This window comes from Amphiprion ocellaris, chromosome 23, assembly GCF_022539595.1.
Source record: "Amphiprion ocellaris isolate individual 3 ecotype Okinawa chromosome 23, ASM2253959v1, whole genome shotgun sequence".
Taxonomy (NCBI): Eukaryota; Metazoa; Chordata; class Actinopteri; family Pomacentridae; genus Amphiprion; species Amphiprion ocellaris.
In genome coordinates this window covers 8,505,372-8,527,783 of record NC_072788.1, presented here as the reverse complement: position 1 = coordinate 8,527,783, position 22,412 = coordinate 8,505,372, and the positions used below count along the sequence as shown (strand labels likewise).

Below are 22,412 nucleotides of genomic sequence, written 5' to 3'. Positions count from 1 at the left end.
CAGCGATTCCTGTTGCAACATCGGTAGAATCACATTGCTCCTCTCATTTAGGCAGCAGACACCAGTGTGCTTCTACTGTGATGTTGACTCCATCAGTCATACCGTTTAAAGTCTGTCGCTCTCGTGCTTTTTCTTTTTTTTGTGATTTCTCCTCATCTTCACGCCATCCCCTGTTTTTGTGTAGAGCTGATTTTTCTACCGTTGTATTTGTATGTTAATTTATAACCTCAGTGATGACTGTAATTGATTGGTAAGTGAATGAAATATCAAAGGTTTCCTCCTCTCTCACGTCACCAAAGTAAGCCGGCACTTTTGATATTTTCATATCAAAAGATGCTAAACGTTGCCTTTCTAGATGCTACTCCATGTCGCACACAACGCAGCAGTAATAGTGCTTCATGTGTCTGTGGTACTTTGAGTTTACATCAGCCATAAAACCCACAATCTCACATTCACTGGAACTTTATCCCTGTTTTTCTCTCCTTTCCATCTGTGTTCTTATTTGAGGACACAAGTGCATTTTTCAGCTTTGTTTTGTCTTATATTAATGTTTCTCACTACATCCCTTGCCAGACTTTTTCAAAGTACCTCAAAGATGCAATCCTCTCTGTGAGGTTTGCAGCCACAAACATGTGTCACCTTCCCTTTACAGATCTGGAACTCATCAAAAATTCAAAAGGCTCATCCCTCTCCTCTTCTCCTCCTCCTACTTATCCTCTCTTTGCTAACATCCACATGTCCTCTGTCATAACAAATGTGGAGATGACGTTAACCTTTTGTTGTCGGCATTGGCTGTCTTTGCTGCTCATTGACTTGTTCCTGGGACGAAATGAACTCCTCTGCTCACTTCTCTCATTCATTTTGCAACCCCCCTCTTCTTCTCTTCAGCTACTATTGAAGCTATTGAGGCTGATGAAGGTAAATGGGTCTGGCTGCCCTCTTCTGTTGCTTTTCATGGCAATAGACAGGGGGCTCCGCTGGGTTTTCATCCATCTCGCTGGTGCTTGAATAGAGTGTGTTGGGTGTTTGGGCTAACAAAATGTGGCATAGTATTAACAGAGACAACGAAGTAAGTAAGCTAGGAAATCCTGTGGTCACACGTTTTAAAGGGGAATATATTTCATAGCACAGATTTCATAATCACAGGCGCCATACTGTGATTTTGAGTGAGTGCAAAGCAAATACAGAAGTTAGATTAGCCTTTATTAACACTACAGAATGAATAAATATGCAGGTCTGTGATATAATAGTTTTCCCACAAGAACTACTAGGTTGAAGTTAAACATCACTGTAAATTGCATCTTTCATGCAAAATAAATTAATGAGACAGTCTAGCATTAAAATGGAGAGTGCACTTGACGGATTGTACATTCACACTCACATAGTGTGGGAGGTGTGAATGCATGGGTTTCATTGGGTCATCTGGCAGCTGTACCAAGCATTCGCCAGATACCAGAGCCACTGCCTGGAACAACATTCTGTGTCCTTAAAGCCCCTGAAAACCTGGATTTACATTTGAAGGTTTTCTCCTCAGTGATAAATAGAACTGAAGAGCCGTCATTATTTATTTATTTTTTTTTATTAAAACGTAGCTGCACATGTGACACGGCCTTGTCCTAAATGAGCCCACTTCAAACCTTTAAGAACAGCACTGTAGATCAATGTAATAAAAACTTGTAACTAAAGCTGTTCTAACCTCATATATGATCACGCAGAATAAAAAGCTGATTGAGAAAGTATGTTTTCAGGGCCTTTAAGTCCATCTAGACGCACCATCCAAAATGTTCTGCTTAGAAGTGCCCCTTAATGTCCGGATAGAACATGTTAATGGAGAGAATATTAAATTGTTCTCTTATCTGAAGCGATAAGAACTTAGCCAAAGGAAAGGAGTCCCTTAACTAGGAAAGTGTTTCATTTAAATCACTCAGCACCATAATTTCCAGTTGTTCCCGTAGAGGATAGTGTGGCTCCCGCTGTGCCCTCACACAATACAATGAAGTCTTGCTATGAAAGCTCATAATGGTTTTTCCCCTTTGAAACAACCGAAGCAGTTGTGCATTGTTGTTGCTGTTGTATTTATACACTAACACAGTTAGAGTTGAATCTGAATTGAATAGAGACTAATGCTCCACAGGAGGCTTTGAAATCCAAATTGGATTTTCTCTAAAATCAGTTTTACTTACACCGCCTTTGGCGCAAGAACAACCTCAACTGCGAGCTAAATAGTAGTTTGCCAGCTGCTATTTACGTTGAAATTGTGTAGTACTTCCTCTTTAGCCCCATAGAGGACAGTCCATTGTAGTGTCGAGACACTTCTCTGCTTCTCTCTCCATGTGGATCCTCTGTGGCCCTGCTGTGTCGTGTTCTTTCCTGTGAGCTGCTAATAACCTGTGTCTGACCTGTGCTATGCAGCAACGCTACTACGCTACCCATCATGCCCTTCTCTCCACACTCCCCAATTTGTTCACTAAAACGATGCCCTGCCCCCTCTCTCATTCTGGTAAAGGGTCATCCTTTGCAATCATAGTAATTCTTACCATCAAGACTCTCAGTCTTTATGAAAGGTGGAAGTAACAAAATTTTAACTAATTAAAAGTGAGCTGAAATGAAACTCGATCAAGCTGAATGTTGGAATGATTGTGTACTTAAAGCAACCACTGAATTGTCTAAAACAGTCTTGAAATATTTTTTCTTTATTGAGATGTCCTGATCAAGCGCCAAAGATCTGGATCAGAGCTGATCAATTTAGTGCAGATTCAACATGTTACACAGTTATTCTGGTCTGAGGTCATTAAGCGGCATAGAGGTCTTTGTCATGGTGCCCACTACTAGCTAAACCCCCACAATGCTTTCTGCTTGCCAACATAAACTGCCTGTAGTCTGAGCTACCACCTCCATGTTTTACTACAGTATGAAACAGTAAGAGTGGCACACCCAGGTACTACAGCTAATCTACAATGCATAGTCTGAGATGCATATTGAGAATACAATTTTTCACCATGTTTTGGAGGTTGTGGAGCTACGGTACACCCTAGTCTCTCCACACAAGGTTGTAATAGCTTGTATGCAGAAATATGTTTTTTTCCTACTACTCAGTTGTCGAGCACATACACTGGGCTGATTTTAATAATTTTAATGTACTAGAAATATGTATTATCTAGGGAAATTGTATCAGATTTGAACTTAGTTTCAGCAGATATTACATATTAAATGACTCTGATTGGAAGCAAAAACACCTGATTGGAACATCCCTACTTTTAAGGCATATCGGCCTTGTTTTATTCATTTCAGTGATACTTTAATACATCACTCGATGACTTTTCTTGTAATTCCAATATTCAGCTCCATTGAAATTGATCCTGTTTTTTCTTTAATTCAAGTCTCATTGTGACCTCCACCCCTCATAACGTCCAATTAACTCTTAATTGCTGCATGCTCCAAGCAGACTAAACAAGTCGTTAGCACCCCAAGTACCTTTGTAGTGTCTTTGTACGTGAGCTCAGTCTCAACGTGGTTCTATTTTGTGGAAGTGAATGTCTCAGTGGGCTCCACTCTAGTGGTTTTTTCTTTCTCCCCTTGTTCTTTTTTTTGTCTCTTTGATCATTCTCCTTCTTCCCTTTGTCGTTTAAGCTGTGATGTGATGGGGCGATCTGGATGTTTGGGGTCCTCAGGTGTTCTGGACTGTGCCTGTGTCGAGATATTGTTTAATATCAGCCATACTTTTAACTTTTTAAGAGTGTGTACAATAGTGAAGATGTATAAAATAGCACTACAAGGTGGCCATTAGGTGGCCCCGTATCGTAGATGTCTTTTCACAGAATAAAGCATGGATTGACGGTACAGTGAAAACCTGTTGACCCTGATGCCAAGAGAGCCCTTTATAGATTTAGAAGGATTATATAATCCTTTGTCTGTCATGCTACATTATTTTGAACCTCTGATAAATGGTGTTAATGTGTTGTCATTTCATAAAAATTAATTCTATATTTTATATGAAGTGTTCATCTTTTATTCAGCCAATAGCCATTGAAAATGATCAATGCTGTACAATATATGCTGTTGTCCACTAAAAACACAACACGTGTAAACAGTTATATCAGTGGTTGAAGAATAAGTCTAGCCTTATGAATAGTACCAATTCTTGTGGCATCAGGCTTTTTACGTTCAGTTGAAAGAATAGTTCAACATTTTGGGACATGTACTTATTCATTTTTCTGGGTGGAGTTACATGAGAAGGTTGATCCCACTCTCACACATACAGGTTGAATATCAGACTACAGCGTAGACTGTATAGAAATATGGATGAACCTTCTGTATCATCTGCCATAGGTTCCCTGAGGAGCTATGTTGAAGCCATTGTCTCCAGGCACCGCCATTTTGGCATTGCCTAGTCTGACTCACCTGATGGTGACTTCGGGTATAAGTCTGTTATTTTTGCCACGTATGTCGTTAGACTTTCTTGTCCTCTTCCACTAGTTTTACCACATTCGAAACCCCATTCACTAGAGGAAAGCAACCTTTGCACCAACAACATATACACTGAAAGCTTTGCTAAAGATTTGGATGGTACACTAAGGAAGCCCTGCTTGAACTGTAACTGAATTAACTGTTGTCAGGGGCACAATAGCTGCATCTTGACTTTAGCACAAACCAAGACGATTATGATAAACAAGTTCAGCATTTTTGAGCTGTGGAGATATGGTTGGCTGTGCAAAAAACAACCCAAGAAGTGGAGCTGAGGCAAAGCAGCCATTGTACATAAATTTAAGTCTTATTACAAATCAACAGGTGAGTTGTATACAAATTCACATCTACATACAGTTGTCATGAATGTGAAAATAAGATAAAGAGACCAAAATTGATTTATGTACCACGCTGTAAACATGTTTATTTTTACTGTAAAGCTGGACATTTTAACATGGGAGTCTATGGGGATCGGCACAGCCTCAACTGGCCATTGAAGGAACTGCATGTTTTTTCAGTTCCACATTGGCTTCATTATGCCACCCTGGTGTTCATAGATAGATACATAGATAGATAGATAGATGCAATAAATGTGCAAATTGTGCTGGTGGAAGAAATAAGGCGTCCCCCTTGTGTACACTGTTCTACTTCCAGCTGTGCACATCGTTGCAAGTAAATAAAAACCACAGACACTTTAAAAACATTTACACAAAAACACAACTACCAAGCTCTACTCGGGCTGCAGTTAGCAGCTAGTTAGCATTGCCAACATAGAAAGAGTCGCGTACTTATGCTGACATAAACTCAAAAGTTGTTTTTTTTACTTTTTAGTGTATATGTACACAGTAAATAGATTTATAATAGAGTTTTACAGGTACCTTCAGGTAGAACCAGGCTAGCTGTTACCTTCTGTTTCCCACAAGCTAAGCTAAGCTAGCCAGCCTACCAAAACATATGACAGTCGTATTGATCTTGACATCAGACTCTACCCAAGAAAGTGAATACGTGTATTTTCCAAACTGTTGAACTATATTTTTAACGCAAGGTCTTTAGAGATCGTTAGTGTAAACTTTGCCTTCAAATGTGCAATTTTCATGGAAGAACAGTAGCTGAATTAGCCAACAGTTCCTCATATGCAGCGTCTTTGTTGGTATTTTCTCAAGTTTTTTGTCACAACTTCATGCACCAAGATCAAACCACAGATAAACCAAATCTGGTGATGTGTGGGTGAATGTGAGCAAGTGTGACTCCATTCTTTTAATCGTTTAAACCGTCCCGCTCTGAAAGTCGCTCCTGATTTTTCCCGTCTTTTCCCTCCTTTTTTTTGTTTTTTTGTTTTTTTTTGTCACATCTCAACAGCCATCAAAGGCTTCTCGCCCCAGCACAAGATCACTAGCTTCGAGGAGGCGAAGGGCCTGGACCGCATCAACGAGAGGATGCCGCCGCGACGAGACGCCCTGCCCTCCGACGCCAGCCTCAACTCTCTCAACAAGGCCCTGTCCTCGGAGACCAACGGCACCGACACCAAGGGCAGCACCAGCAGCGGCAGCAACATCCAGTGAAGGCCAGCAGCAGGCGCCACCTTTGGCCGACGGGGCTGCCTCGCCCCTGGCCTCTTCACGGCCCGCCACCGCAGAAAAGGGGCAGAGGGTGAAAGAGTGTGCAGGAGGGGGAGTGTGCAGGGGGGAGGCATCTATGGCTCACACTGGGGGGACATCTCACTTGCTAGTCTTTGGATATGCCTTCAAAATATTAGTTCATAGTCAAATCTGCTAAGTTATTGCCAGGTCATATTTCTGGACGGTCAGGCCTTTAGAGCGCCTGACTCCACTCCACACCACAGTATGTCAGACAGAAACAGAGGCACGGAGAGATCTTAAAGGTGATTAATTTTCTTTTCTTTTTTTTTTTTCTTGAAAGACCCTTGCTCATTTACACCGAAATGGAAAGTTGTGTAACTTCTTACTAACTATTGTACGTTTACAAAAATACAGCACTAAAAAGGACAGAACATGAGATAATGTTTTTAACGTATAAGGGTGTACAAACTAAATAAGGACTATTTATTGATAACTTTTTTTTTTGCTACTCTGATAAAATAGCTCTGAAATTAATTAGGCAGTCTTAAAAAGAATGTTGCAATGTTGTCGAAATGCCAAATAATGGAACGTTTTATGGTTTTGTACATATTATGCTTACCTCAGGTTCTTTTGGTGTGTGCTTTGACCTGATTTTTCTGTATAATGGCTAAATAACTCGGTAATGAATACCTATTTTCTTGAGTTTCATAACTGGAATTTACACTTACCTATCTATCATTTGCAAATATGTTTATTTTTTGTCTCTTTTGGATGGGGAGGGGGGGTAGATTTATTGTGGCTTGCTGGAATTGAGTGTTAATTTTTCTCTTTTTAAGTATTGCGAACAAAGTAAAAATAGAGAACCTATATTGTGTAAAAAAAAATATGAAAAAAAGATTACAATAAACTTAAAGTGTCTGCCTATGCATGTTTTATAAAAATCAAACAAAGGAAATAGAAAATCTGAATACCTTGGCTGTGGAGGCCTGTTTTGAAATATATTGCGCTTTAGTGAACATATACTGGAAATGTATACCTGCATACTTTCAATTAACACCATGATGCTCTATGCCTTCAACTTCTTTTGTAATTGAAGCATTTAATTATCTAAGATGGATGAGAAATCATATTTTTAACCTGCGCTTGTAAGTGCACACAGTCCAATTAAGCATGTTTGACAATTCTTGTGAGGTGTGTGGTTACATGTGGAACTCAAAAATGCATGATTAGCTGTTTGTGTCATATAACAGGTGAATCGGTTTTGTTTTGTTTTGTAAATGTGCCACAGAAAGTGTAATTTGATTATTACTATTATTATTATTATTATTATTATTATTACTATTATTTGGAACTCTGCTTTGTATATCAGTTACAGGTTTGATACTGCTCAATACTTTAAGATGAAACAAAAAAAAATACTTAGATCTTTTTTAAGAACTGCTTAAGTGCCCAAGTAATTCACTACACGACATGAAGCCTTGCTTTTGTAATTTAACTTCAAAACTGTTGGCAGATGAGGCATGCACTTGCAACTATGAAAAGTATTTTATATAACTGTTCAATAAAAATGTGCATGAATTTCAACTTGAAATGAACCAGCGTCTCCTGTATGTGTGCACAAAACCACAGGAAAACCAACAGTAGAGACGACAGACGGAACGGAGCTTCACACACTTTTCAAAAGTCTCTTCCATTTGCTTCCTTACACTCGTATAAGTTTCATTTCTGGTCGGTGTTTTGCTCTGCTCAATGTTTTTCCTCTCAACTGAAGAATTTGGCTGCAGAGGGTGTAAATGGGAAATTGCTCCTTGGCAGTTCCTCCCCAAAGGTGTTTCCTCTTTATCAACCTGAGTGACTTCTCTGATTAAATTCCAAAGGCAAACCCAAGATTTCACAAACATACCTGTGTGCACGAGCGCCGCAAATCTGCTAAATTCTTCTTTATACCTTCTCTTTACATGCATTAGAGCCCTGTTGTTATATTTGATTTATAAAATACCAACCAAGCCATTCAGAAACTCATAAACTATTACATGTTACTTATTGATTTCATTTTTAGTATTGATTTATTTCCCTTAATATAAGTTAAAAATAAAGTAAATAGTCTGAACATAAATTACTTTTTAAGAAGCCAACATTTTCTTGTCCCTTGAAAGTTTCTTTCTTTGGTCTCCTCTACTGAAATCAAACACAATGCTCAAATGAAAGGAAGTAAACTCTGGCATCCTGTTTTTTTGGGAGGGCCAAAAAACAGGAGCAAGGTTTTGTAGCTTCAGGGGGATAATAAGAAAGCAGAGTGAACATTACTCAACAGTGCATGTTCAGGAGTGATAAACCTCTTGTTGCCGTGTTTGCAACCTCAGGAACTTACCTTTAAAGTCAAAATACTCATGTGTCAGGTGAAACTGGCACATTTTCCCTCAAATATATCTGTGTACAGAAGTGAGGCTGAGCGTTCCAGTGAGCCTCAGCAGCAAGTTTATCTCCACAGTTCATGAATTCATTGTTACGTAAACAGTGAAGAATAGTGAGACGTCATGGCTGGTATTTGAGCTGCTCCCCTGGGCTGACAAGTCTTTGTCATCTCTTCCAGTCATTATTTAGAATAACAAACTGCCATTTTGTGATTGTCTCTCTCTGAGTTTGCGCTGTACATCTGCACATCTGGATTAAGTGGAAGAAAGACATTTACTCAAGTATGGTTTTTCATTTCTCATCCTTTACTCCACTACATTTCCTACTACATGTTTTTTCAAGGTGAAGATTTTACACAGTAGATAATACAACAGACTCTTAAAATGCAACACTTTGCTATAGATTAGATCATCATTTTTGCATCTTTTTTGGCTTTTGTAATAAATTACCATAGAAATTCAGCCAAATTCAAACAGTAGGGCGTACCATTTTTTACAAAATACATAAGAATGTTTTGGTGGCACATTCATTTTAAAATGTTAAATTGAGTTGCTAGATCTTAATTTAGGATATCTGGCTGCAATTCACAGTTGTGTTCATACATTTTCAAAGAAGAGCAGGCTTTAATTTACAGGTAACTAATTTACAAATACAGTTAATGTTGATTACAGTGACAACAGTATAAAAATACAGTAGATATTAAAAAGTCTACTCGCAATATAGAGCAGTAATCCTCATATTCTAGTGTAGAGTACTGTAATCAGTAACACTGGTTAATTCTTCATGTAAATTAAAATTGCAACTCTAAAAATACTGTAAAATACTTGCAACCACAGCTGTCAGTATAAATTTAGGTACAGATTTAACTGTAAAATGACAGTTTTCAGACTTCTTCGACTTGTTAGCAGCCTAAAATAGAGATTTTCCTTTTATAAAATTACCCAATTTCTCACTAAAAAAGTCAAAAAACTGAAAACAGTTGTTTTCTTCAGTCCTCTCCCAATAATATTATCACAAGCTTTAAGGTTTCTATGGCATCCCTGAATATAAAACTGCATATAAAATGGTTCAAACTGGCTCTACCTTCAGTAGCTACAGCAGTCACATGCTGCTGATGCTTCACTATTAATAATCTAATGACATCATCTATAGTAATATATCAGTCTAATGGACCAAACTAGTACTTTAACTTAAGTAGTAGTGGAGTATTTTATACTGCCTTATTGGTACTTGTTTGAAATAAAGGATCCTTCTTTAACTCTCATTTCTTCCAAAGTCCTTTCAGTTTTATTTCTCCAGCATCATTCCTTCTATTCAGTTCTGTTCTCTGATTTAATCTTTTCTAATTCTGTGTTCACAAATGAACTCGCTCTTGCACCCATCTCCCCCACAGCCTCCTCCCAGACTGGTCAAGCGGTGTCAGAGCAGGAAAAAATAAGCGCTGGGAGTTGCCTTTTGCATTTAAACACAAAACCAAAATTAAATGGACGCAGGTTTGCACCGACTGGCTGCCTTGTGTTAGTCTCCACGTCCACCCCTCTTTTACGTCAGGAAGGGAAGCCAGTGTATTTCCTCCCCTTCTTTATCTAAAGGAAGTGCCAAAATAAGCATCGGCAGCGCAGCGCCCAGGCTCGGACACCTTCACACCGGACACTCCGCTCCAGTCTGTGGGAGAAGTTAGAGGCGTTAGAGTCACCATGAAGTCCATCAGGGTCGTCGTGCTGCTCCTGCTAGCATCCGTCCACGTCTCCACTCCAGGTAGGAGGATAATTCAGACTTTATGTTGTTAGATTTATCACAAGTCTGTAGCTCTTTTCACAGAGAAAAGTTAGGATTGGCCTTGTTTTGTGCAGGGAGGATTTTTTTAAAAATGACCTCCTTCACTGAACCAAAAAAAAGAGCCTAACATCTTACAGTGTCAGTATCAAGTTATAAAATATCTGTTTTGTGTTTTCCTCAGTAACTCTTCTGATTGATTCTGCTGCATGTTTTGTTCCCCTCCATGTAATTTAGTTTTGTTTTGGTATGTGCAAAGATAAAGATCGCAATGTTGTTCAAAAGACGCTCACACTTTGAACGTTACCTCAGAGACGTCCACTCAGAGTCTATTTCCGTTTATCCAGACTCAGATAAGCTCTGTGTGCATTTATTACTTCACCACATCTAGTCAAAGTGGGCAGAATCCATTTTTAATGTCATGAAGATCAGATTTCAAGCTCAAATCAGAACCTCGGGGATGAGAAATGTGAAGTGATAAATGAGATTCTGTGGGTTGAAGGAGAAGCCAAATCAGCAGGCTCTTGATTTGTTTATTTTCCCTTGACCATGGAGCCAAAAGAACTTCTAACTGTTGTGCTCAGGGCAGATAGGTGATCCAGCAGCAGATAGGCAGTGGGAACCAAACTGCCCCCTCTCTCACAGAGAAGACACTTTATTATCCTGAGACCGAGACATCCCAGCTGGCGGCAAAATCTGCTTCCAGCGTTTAGCAGCAAACATCTGGAGGAAACACCCTCGCCTGGGCTATTCCGTGTGAGGTTCTGTTTCCACAGCACATAAAAAAAAATGTGAAGAACTCGTAAAATCCGGAACATTCTGATATTTCCCTTGTAGGACTCAACATTTAACTTTTGACTTCTTGCGAAATATTGGAGGTTTGACTTGTTTAAATGACTCTTGCATCCAAAGTTGCCTTATTATAAATATTAGAAGTTTTACTGATATATATGGAATCACTTTAGGTATTTTTAGGATTTTTTTTTGGAAGATTTTTACTAATTTTTTGAACAATATTTACAAGAATTTTCTTGCCAAATTTGGGGGATTTTTTAAAATTAAACTTTTAAGGGAAACTTTTAAGGAATTATTGGAATTTTCTTCCTGAAGGTTGTGCAAATTTTCCAAAATTTGGGGAATTTTTTTATTCAATTCTTGGATATTTTTCAGACAAGGAAACAATATTTTTTGGTGCCAGTAATTGAAGGCAAGCGGAGGGTTAAAGAAAAACTCATCTCTGTACATCAAAACTACATTTAGTAGCTTTTTTTCCATTAAAATATTCCCTCATGCCTTAAAACTGCTGAGATTTAACTCCACATTCCTCATTGGAACACACCAGCTCACCCACGACTAATTACACTGCAAAATGGCAAGTTGTGATATAGGTTCAGTCATGCACATTTCAGCTGAATCCTGAATTCTGAAGAAGAATTGATACACCCAAAGCCCCACCCTGCAAGCTGACAGGATTGGTTCATGAGGTTTATTACATATGAAACTCTGGATGTATGAATTCTGTGTTTTTGAGATGATAGTAGGAACACTGCAGTTTCAATTTCCATTACACTGAGTGCTTATTTAGCTCATGATAAGTCTTCTAGCATATAAAGAATGTCATGCAGACATTTTAACAATGTCAAAATCTTGATTTTCACCAGACATGATTAAACTTCTAAAAAACTTTGTCTAAAAGAAGACTTCTCTTGGGATTTTCCTCAAAACACTGCTAACTTGACTTTAACTTGTCTAAAATGACCTAAAGAGCTTGAGACTTGTTCCAAAAAACTTAACTTGGATCCACTACAGAGCTAATAAAAAACACTCTGGCGAGAAGAGTTGCTTCGTCTTCCTGATAAGACCCACAAATCCAGATGGAGCTGCATGCGCCTGAAGCTGAAACCTGTGTTTTCGGCCCTTTCGGCGACCACTCTGCTTTGAAATATGTTGAATGAACTCACGGCTGACAGCAGTGAAGACAGGAAGCCTGTCGCAGGTCAGGGGGTAACAATCGTATGTCTGGGGCAGGATGCAGCTTCACACGGCTGCAGCACTGAGGGCAGAGGAAATCCACCCCAACACGCCACAGCCTCCACTTCTAGCTTGACTTTTCATCCCCAGTCTGACACTTGGAGCGAGTTCTTTGTCTCAGACGCTGGCCTTTAAAGCCGTGCCAAACAGGAATGATGTGAATATGCAAACCTAAAATAGAGGATCTGTCTGAGGAAGTGTTTTACATAGACAAACTGATGCTTGTGTATTTGTGACGAGGGCATTTAGACTTCCTAGATGACACATTAGTTTTATATATTGCGCTGTGACCCGAGGTGAAGAGGATGTAGAACACATAGAGCCTGGTGGTGATCGATTATAAGCACTAAACTGAACATTTGTGTCAGTGTTGCTGACTGAAATTAGACTTTGCAGATAATACAAACATCTCCAAGCGCCATTTCTGATAGGAAACATGTTTTAAAGTCGCCAGTTGTTTCTGCTTTACAGTTTCACCAGATGACTCAGCTACTGGAGCTCCAGAAGTCAAACAACCAACAACACAACCAGCGAAGTCACCTAGTAAGTACAAGATTAAAACATTAAAGTCATTTTATAAAACTGGAAATACACACTTATTTACTTTCTTGCCCTGAGGATGATGAGATCAATACAACTCTCAGCACAAATACTGGAAACAGGTGAAGTCCAAAGATAACAAAATCTGCACCTTTAATGTGGGTCAGTTAGTTTATTTATGGATAAACAACAGAGAAAGACAGACTATCCGCAGTTTGTTGTGGGTGTAGAGGTTGTGTACAGGATTATTTCTAAGCCAAGAGCTGGTATTTGCTCCTGGTAGCTTGTCAGTTGCAGTTAGGGTGATTAGCACTGTCGCCTCACAGCTAGAAGATCCCCGGTTTGCGTCCTGAGATAGACTCCGCCCCCCCCAACAACCCTATTGAGGACTAAGCGGTGTATAGATAATGGATAGATGGATAGCTGAGATATCAATAAGGGGGTACCTCAGAAACTGCAGTTCCTCACATGGCCTGTAGAGGCTGGATCCAAAAGCGAGTCAATCCCATGTAGCCCCACGATAAAATGTCCAACTTTACAGCAGAAGTAAACATGTTCATCATCTGCGTCAAAGAACAATTTTGGTCTCTGTAGCTAATATCCCTCTTCATGACAACTATAAAGTGGATTAATTTTTATAGAACTCACCCATTTAAATTGTATTAGAGGTGAAAGTCATTGATAGTTAATGGTGTCGTAGCTTTGGCTCCACTTTCTTTGCCCATTTTTGGATTATTTGGTAGTTAGGAGGAATCAGACACTGAGTTTTAAAACAGAAAACCGAAGGACGAGGAGTTTTACAGACAGTCCAATAATACGACAACTCAGTCAGTAAGCTTCAGAGATGTTGGTGGCAGATGTTATCTTCGGACAGAAGCAGGATAGCACTTTACTTGTTTTCAGTGAAGATCAGACCCTCCACTAGAAAGTAAATCTTTCCCATCCAGTTCCTACTCTTCCTTTAATGGAGGTCCCAACTGTTTTCAGCAGAATGAAATACGTTATTCTTTCCTGCACTGTAACTAAGGCAACAAGTTCTGACTCCACATGTATAATCAAAGTGTTGACATGTCGTTGCCTCTCTTTTCTTTATATCAGCAGCACAAGCAGAAACCCAGGAAGCAGCAGCCCCAAGCACAGCTACACCACCAGCACCAGCAGCACCAACACCAGTCCATGTTACTCCTCCTGTTCCTCACGATGCTGATAACACAACTCTGGCCAGTGAGTGTGTATTTAAGCTAAAATCCCGCTTCTTCTTGTATACCATTCAGTGTGATGCATGTGCAGAATTTCACTCTAGATGTGCATATACAAGCATTATTTGTGATATTGTGAATGTTTTGGAAGCCAATCCCATAGTCCTATGAGCAATTTAAATAAATTTGACAGATGCTTTCAGTTAATTTCAGAGCTCCTTTCTCTTGGCCTTATTTTGTCTTCAAGCTGCTGTTGACTTATTTGCTGAGAGATTTAATTCCCTTCCTTTTTTCTAGAAACAACTAAGCCGTCAGTCCCGACCGTGAAGCCGACTGCACCTGCATTGATACCTACAGACCGGCAGATGGTCACCACCACACCCTCAGCTGTCACCCAACCAGCCAATGAAAGTTAGTCTTTCTATGAGCTTAATGGACATTATTGGTTTGTTGAAGAGATGTGGTTAAATGTCATGATTTGAACTGGATTTACTGACCTGCAAGCAGGAATATATGTTTATTTAATTCATTTTCTGAATTATTAGCCACAAAGAGTGGTCCTTTGGTACCACGAGGTCGTCAGCCTTCAAACACAGGAAACAGCTCTGAGACCGTAAACGAGTCAAGTGACACTAGAGGTAAAACAACATGCAGCACATGAAGGTTTTCCTACTTTAAACTTTACTAAAAGCATATTTAAAGTGTATTTAATCTAAACTAGTCTCTGTATTGTTAGGACCTGATGAAAGCACTGAAAAACCCAAACAAGGTACATACCAGAGCAAAGTTTGCAGATTAGCTGATTGTCTGAAAACTGTTTTCTTCATATGAAGACGGTATTTTTTATTATCCGCAGGTACACCTTCTGTTGCCTCAGGTACAGTATACAAACTCCTTCTTGTATTCTTAATATTTATACATTGATATTTATCAGTAAAATTGCAAAAATGTCTGTCTGTGTTGGCGTGTCATGTTTTAAAGGTATTAACTGATGAATTTATTTCGTTGGACAGTACCACATCAGACCGTTCCACCTCCGGGAGCGACACAACAAGACAGTGCTGGTAAGTTCTGCTTTATCACTAAATGCTGCACATGGAGACTGAATGATGTAGTGAATGATTTTTAATTGAACTGTTCAGTGACAAGGGACAGGAAGCTAATCAAATCACGTTGTGTTGAAAGGTTCCATGACGGGCAGTGATGAGAAAAAACCTCCCAAATCAGGTAATGGACTCCATTGGTTCCATTAAAATCCCAACGGTGATACAGCAGGTGCAGAGTCTCAAACTTTTTTAAAAAAAATTATATAGCATTAGTTTACAATATAAGTCACCTCAAGGCATCCACACAGTAAGATCAAGACCTCACGGTATTGTAAAGATGAAAACAAATGATTCCCTTTGAGCGATCACTTGGTGACAGGAAGAGAAAGTTCATTTGAGTTGAGTTTATTTATGTAGCAGCAATTTGTGGCATAAGTCACATCAGGGCATCCACATAGTAACGTCAAGGCCTTGCAGTATTACAAAAGGAAACCCAATGATTCCCTTTCAGCAAGCACTTGGCGACAGTAAAGACAAAAAACATGAAACTTTTGGCAGAATCAGGTTCTGGGAGGGAGGCTGTCTGCCTCAACTGGTCTGGGTGAGGAGAAGGAGATAAGATGTGAAAAACAACAAACAACAAGCCGCGATAACAAGACTAAAACTACAACTACACCATATTCAGAGTTCCAAAATGAAATGTTTTTGATTATTAGCAACTTTAGCATGCTAACTCTTGATGATAATGCGTCAGTGCTGATAGTATAATGGCTGCAAAGTCTTCCATTGCAGTTTCAACTTGCCAACATACGATAATTTGCACTGAGCATAAAGTACAGCTTTGTTTGATGGGAATAAATGTCACCAAAGATTTACTGATTTATCCAAAGATGGACATTAATGTCTGCAAACAGGCATCTTAACCACAACTGTCCACCGTACAGAGAATAAAACAACAAAATGCTATTAAGATTTGTCCTTTGTGGGAAACAAATGTAAAAAAAAAATCATCTCTATCCATCCAGTTGTTGACATGCTTCAGCTTGGACCAAACTGCTGACTGAGCAGCCAACATCTGCAACATCTTAACTTCACAATGCATCTAGAAAACCCTTCACATCCCTCTAAGTTCCAGTCAAATCTGACATCTGTAAACCAACCAGTTAAATTTTATTTTGAACTAAAGAGGGATGATTTCTTGGTTGGGATGTCAGAATTTAAAGCTGTGAGGTGCATCACCATTTGGTTTCATTAATCTGCCACAGACAAGCCAGACTGGATGAATGTTGCTGATTGTGTCCTCTAATTTCCCTCTTAGACAAAAGGCTGTGGTGGATTGTGTTGCCTGTCCTCCTGGTTATAGCTGCTGCCATCATCGTGCTCAAATTCAAATGCAAGAAAGTCCACGATCACACAGGTATCTGCACAGAATCTGCTTTTACGTTTGATGTTTATGCCTGAATGCTTACATAGAATCAATGTACAATCTCGTCTTCTTTTCAACAGAAACCATCGACACTGGAACTGAGAAGTAAGTTGAATATTTAAGGATTGTGCTTTAAAGGTGTGAGTACAGGCATCTGATTCCCTCCTTCGTCTCCACAGTGCATCTTTCCAGAGCCGACCAGAAAGCACCAAAGATGGCGTCATGCTGCTGGGAGTGAAGTCATCAGGCGGAGAGGAAAACGGTGAGCTGGCAGGTTCCTCCTCCCAGGTTGCTTCTGTTTGCTCCTTCTTCCATCGCTTACTGGCTCGAGTGATTTCTCCAGACACAAACTTGCAATCATTCCAGGGAAGTAACTGGCTTTTAATATCTCATTGTGCCGTTCGGGCTTTTGGGGCTTTGCTGGGCAACAGAAGGTGTTTCCTGTGATTTCGCGCCCCCGCCCTCAAACCAGCAGCAGGGTCTGAAAGATAGGGACTTCCTAACATAAACACAGATTATTTTGGACAGGAGCTATTGTGCAGCTCGCTAAATGTCAGCGCGGCCCAGACGTTGGAGGCGTGAGTGTGCGCCGGTGGGGTGAACGCACATCCACGTTTGTGTCGTACGTAGTTTGTCCACACACTCCTTAAAAAATGTGGGCACCGAACGTCCTGCCTTCCTTCCCTCACACAATCAGGCCTGGATGTCTTGGCCGTGAGCTGCGCGGGGAAATGGAATCATGCTTTAGGAATTCTGCTGAGGAAAACAGTGTTTGTGTTGTCACAGACTACTGGATTTCACTGGATTGCAGCTTTAAAACAGCAAAACTTGTTACTCATGCATACCTCACAGCATGGAGATAAAACCTTGTAATGTGGCTCTCAGGACTGAAAATTAAAATTACTGCTCCTGTGAGTCCTAAATTCTACATAAAGAAGCAATAGTTGGAAAAAAATGTACTGACATTTATCAGGTTGAAGTTGTGGAATTTAGTCACTATAACTCTTCTTTTCTTTTTTTAATTCAACTTAAAATGTCTGTTTTTTTTCTTTTCAGAACAGTTCTTATAACTTAAAGATTCTCTTTTTTGTCCTTCAAGCTATAATCAGAAGATGCAAAGCAGGAGGAAATTTCAAAACAACAGAATCACATTAAAAAATATATCAAAAAACAAACAATAAAAATAAGCAACTATTAGTAAAGATATGATTAAAATTTAATAAGTAAATAAATAAGTTGTACCATAAATATTCATAAAAATCAATCAGGTACAGCATTAATAGATTTGTTCGAAAAGCAACTCCAGGCCTAAAGTGGCCTTAAATGAGTCACTCAACTTAATAAATTAAGTTTATAAGAAACAAAACTAGCATATATACAGAGTTAAGACTCCCTACAAACTCTTTTTTTATATAAATTCATAAACAATATGTGGTAAAAACTTGATGTGTGTCTTTATTACATGTTAAATTAAGTTATAATTGTTTCTTTTCATAATTCTTTGTACTGACTTTGGTTAAAAAAAAAGGAACCTGAAAAAAGTACATTTTCTTAAGTTCCGTCCATAAATTTGGGTACTTGGCATATTCATTTTCATGCTATTTTCTACTCAGTCACCTACATTTCACAAGAAAATATTGTATTTTTTAATCGGTTACATTTATGTGGCAGCTTTAGTCACTTTGCAACCTAAGATTTTTGCACACACAGCTTGTTTTAATTATTGTTTAGAACATTTGAGATGACTTTTTTCACTATTCTTTTGATATTTACAAAGCAAATAATCAGTCGATCAATGTAAAAGAATCAACAGATTAATCCATAATGCTCAGTTTGAACTAACTTCAACAATAAAATCCGACATTTGTATATATGTATATAATAGAAAATAATATTAAAAAAAATAAAACTAATATTGTGTTTCTGTAACAGTGGGTTTTACAGGGTTATCAGAATACTTTTACAGGGTTTTATTATTACTTTTGTTTAAATAAAGCATATGAATACTCCCTCCATCACTGTCAGTTGGATAAAAGTCTTTTTTCTTAGATAGGTGTGGATCAATTGTCCCAGTTTTGTTTTCTGAAATGCTTCTGTTGTGTCTGTTTCAGCTGCTGCGAGATAAAAACGAAGAGCAGCAACATCAAGGTCGGCAAGTGGATGAAGCACGGTGATGTTCTGAAGGACGATAGGAGTTTGTTTGTTTTTTTTAATATTATTTTTGATTTTGTGAAATATTTCGTGGAACAGAAAAGTGTTTTCTCACTACTGGAAGCAGTTTAAGGAAGTGTCTGACTGTGATCATAAATCTTAGAATAAGCAAACTTCAACTCAAAGGGCTGCAGAGCTCTTAGTTCAGGCTGATGATGATTTATTGTCTGTACAGTCTTGTTTTGTTTCCATATTGGGCCACAAACTTGTGTTCTGTACCGTGCACTGACCTCAGATCCATCACATAAATCACTGCTCATTTCACAGCTCTATTATCGCCCTTTTGGTTTTTTCATTTATTTGTTGTAGATTGGCACAGTTTCTGATTTTTATTCAGTTTCACCACCAACAAAAAACCCTCTTTCAGATTTCAACCAGGTTGCTTTTTATATCTGTGCATTCACCAGGGATTTTGTTGTGCAAAAATAACTTTTTTTAAAATTAAATATAACATTCAAGCACAGGTAAGAGGTAACGCAGATGCAGAGGATTGTATGTAAAGGACTGCTTTGTGCTTCGTGGCTGGAATTTGTTGCTGTCAACCTCAATTTCCTCAATAAATCACTAGAAAAGTGTTTAGTTGTACAGCTTTGGTTCATTAATTTAGATTTTTTTTTGCTTTTAATGCGACATGTGGTGATCGATTTGGAATAATTTTTAGAGTTTTGAAAGCTTTGCACTGTATCATATATGAGGTAGAAGCACTTTTAAGATAAAATAACCATAACAACACCGTGATAATTCATTTAAACACAAGCTACTAGTAATTTTCAGTCTGAATACCTATTATTACTATACTCATCAGGTTCAGTACTTCTGCTGTCTTACACATCAAAATATCTGCCATGCTTTATATTTTTGTTGCTCATTTGCTGGTTTTATTCTGAAGGATGGAACCCAATCAGCACTAACAGTGTCAGTGACGGACCACTAGAGGGAGCAAACAGTCAACACAACGAAACCTGGATTCTGCCTCCACTGCATGAGCTGGTGTTTATTGCAGGGAGGTTTCATGAGGCTGTTGTCAGAGGAGTGAGATATTAGCAACTCACCTACAAATGTCACCCTGCATGGTCTTCATGAACGCATTCAGAACAAAAGCACGTCCCCAGATCTCAAAAAGTGACGTTATTACGGCACTAAAGATGCTTAATAGTCGATTGCTTTTGGTCTTGGTTTTAGACTCATGACCTACATTATGAATCAATTGAATCACACACTGGCTCCGTCTTTGTAAGCTGAGAGTGTGGCTGGCTGAAGGCCCATCACACAGAGCTTTAACGCCTTACCGGCTGTGGCTGAGGCCCACTCACATCCAGCCTCATTTTTTCAGCTTCTTCCATTATTTCACAGTGCTCAGTCTCCCTCTTTAGGCCAGATGTCTACTCAGCTTCATTTTCACTTTACTGCTTCATTTTAGGTGAGAGTCTAACTGAAAAATAAATCTGTGTAAATGGTATTCTTGGATTTTGTTTCAGTGAAGTGTCATTTTTCTGCTGTTGAACTTTGCTGAAGGAAATGATCCATAATGTTTGCAGCAGAGCAGTAAAAATGTAATTACATGTACAGTTTTACCTGCCCTTTGGAACAATATATAGAGGTATTTATGGGATACCAGTATATGTAAGCGTTACTGTTACGACTGCGGTCGTATGAGGAAGTTTTTTTTCCTGCGCTCTGTGTGTCTCTATTTAGCTAATCCAATATGTAAATACAGCTGCGCCGCACCACTGCCAGGATTGGACGTCACGTTGATGAGTCGACGCCGGATTGGCTCGGTCTACCACGAGGACGGACATAAAAAGCGGAAAGATGACGTCGCTTCCGGGGGTCAGAGAGCGAGGGAACCAGATGAGCGAGTCATCCTACGTGGAGTCCCAACCAGCACACAGCAGCACAGTCCATCCACTCATTAGTTCTTTGTTTAACAACCCAAGTTTATTTGTAAGAGAAGGGATCGAGCTGCGATCTTTTGTTTCTTTCGTTCTTCTTGTTTTCGGGAAGTTTAGCGTAGTTTTGTTTGTTTTGACTTCAGCTCATCCATACTTTTAATTTGTTTAATACAACCTTTGTTTACATTCGCTTTTGGAAAATAAATTCTTGATTTCGTTGGAAAAATCTGTGGTGTGTGCTGCTTGAGGCCCCAACAGGATGACATTTTCATGTTACATTCACTGACCCCTAGGCTGGGTGTAACAGCTACAAGTGACTAAGCTATTTCAGCAACCAAAATGAGCACATTTTATCCACCAGTAGTTTCCTATCAGCTTCTTTTATCTAGGACAGAAATTTTTTTTCAAAAAGAAGTTAAAAAACACACATTGTGCACACAAGATTACATTTATTTGGACAACATGTGGCTATTACTTCTTACAGAACTAATTTTCTTTGTTTTAAAAACTTTTTACCCTTAAAAAATGGTGTTTGGGTGAATTATGTAGAGTATGCGAGTATCATTTTAACACCAAAGTATAGATGAACTGGTGACTTTGTAATACTTTGATCAACAACAAATTATAATGAAATCATCGTAGTTGGGGTGTTTTATGTATTTATTGTCTTTTTTACTTCCATGCTTCTGTTTAAAACTATACCAAAGCAAACAGCTTCTTGGTAGAACTGCAGAAACTTCAGATATTAAGTTTTCTGTCTAAGTGTTATCTATCTGTATCTAAATGTTAAAATGAGATGTCCAACTATGGAACTCTTAAAGTTACAATAGTGATTTTCATGCTGGGCTGCAGCGTTACTTCCGTTTCAAACACAGTTTTTATGGACAGATTCAGAACTCTGACATCTCAGACATATGATCTTCATTATTCGATGCCAATGCTGTGAAAAACTATGAAAAACAGACCGAAAAATGAATGGTAGGAAATATTTTTCCAATTTAAAATGTCACAGTGATGCATATAAAAGTACAGCAGTTGGTTACTTGAAGGTTTAAGCACATGTGACTCACAGTTTGTTCAGAAAGTGCAAGCTTTTTGTTGTTTTAATTGAATTTTAAAGCCCAACATTGCATGCATTTTTGATTCAACCTGTCACTGGAGCTCAAATGTTGGTCAGATTAACACAGTCTGTTGGTTTCAGGTGACGTTTGGTCTGTTCTGTTGCCTCATTCTGCTCATTGTACCGAAACCTCCTCAGCTGGGAAATAAAAATGTGAAATTATTCCAACTATTAAAGAAAATTAAAACAAGGCTCCCACGTTCCTACAACATTTGCTAATATTACCGACAAGTTCTAATATCTTTTTTAAAGAAAATGTTTTAACCAAATCAAAGAACGTGATCAAATTTTTATTTCCAGTAGTGTTTCTGTAAGGTTTAGATAATGTTTTACCATCAACTCTTAGAGGATCAGGAACACAGATTATGCTACATTAAACCAACACTGAAAACATTTTCAAAACATGTTTTCCAGATGTTACTGAGACCTTAGATGATTTTTATGAAATGTTCCTGTAACGTGACATTAATTAACACACGTGGAACATTCTTCCTACAATGTTCTCAGGATGTTTTAGGGATGTTGTTGAGGAACACATGATAGAACGTTCTTCTGAAGGAGCTGAAACATTCTCTCAGTGTTCCATGATAACAAAAGAGGAAATATTCTCAAACCAACATTCAAAAAATCCTTTCCAGATGTTTTTGAGGCCTCAGAAGACAGAATGCATTAATATAGAACATTATATAATGTAATGTGATATGTTAAAGGT

General features: G+C 38.7%; 2 protein-coding genes across 6 annotated transcripts in view; both read left to right on the top strand.

Moving 5' to 3' along the window:
* The window catches only part of LOC111567535 (protein phosphatase 3 catalytic subunit alpha), a 71,473-nt gene extending 63,838 nt beyond the window's left edge, over nucleotides 1–7,635 (top strand). For 2 of the 4 annotated variants that reach the window (XM_023268718.3, XM_035947483.2), the window contains 2 exons: nucleotides 889–918; nucleotides 5,824–7,635. In XM_023268718.3, the coding sequence (XP_023124486.1) occupies nucleotides 889–918; nucleotides 5,824–6,026 (233 nt within the window). In that variant the 3' untranslated portion in view covers nucleotides 6,027–7,635. The remainder of the gene's footprint in view (nucleotides 1–888; nucleotides 919–5,823) is intronic. The other 2 variants (XM_023268719.3, XM_035947484.2) reach the window with 1 other exon arrangement.
* Nucleotides 7,636–9,944: 2,309 nt separating this feature from the next.
* LOC111567544 (proteoglycan 4-like) lies at nucleotides 9,945–19,263 on the top strand. 2 transcript variants are annotated; one of them, XM_023268735.3, is made up of 13 exons: nucleotides 9,945–10,217; nucleotides 12,738–12,809; nucleotides 13,908–14,030; nucleotides 14,303–14,416; nucleotides 14,551–14,643; nucleotides 14,742–14,774; nucleotides 14,862–14,882; nucleotides 15,019–15,069; nucleotides 15,191–15,232; nucleotides 16,370–16,468; nucleotides 16,558–16,582; nucleotides 16,657–16,739; nucleotides 18,589–19,263. In XM_023268735.3, exons 1-13 carry the CDS (start codon nucleotides 10,157–10,159, stop codon nucleotides 18,600–18,602), a joined length of 831 nt encoding a protein of 276 aa, XP_023124503.1. In that variant the 5' UTR covers nucleotides 9,945–10,156; the 3' UTR covers nucleotides 18,603–19,263. The 2 variants fall into 2 exon arrangements, with proteins under 2 accessions (XP_023124503.1, XP_023124502.1); XM_023268734.3 differs by having other exon boundaries at nucleotides 9,961–10,217; nucleotides 13,905–14,030.
* Nucleotides 19,264–22,412: the final 3,149 nt, after the last annotated feature.

Coding starts and splice junctions, on each gene's coding strand:
- LOC111567544 (XM_023268734.3), top strand. CDS start 10,157: ATGAAGTCCATCAGGGTCGTCGTGCTGCTCCTGCTAGCATCCGTCCAC. Junction 12,810..13,904: donor ACAACCAGCGAAGTCACCTA/GTAAGTACAAGA, acceptor TCTTTATATCAG/CAGCACAAGCAGAAACCCAG. Junction 14,417..14,550: donor CACCCAACCAGCCAATGAAA/GTTAGTCTTTCT, acceptor CTGAATTATTAG/CCACAAAGAGTGGTCCTTTG.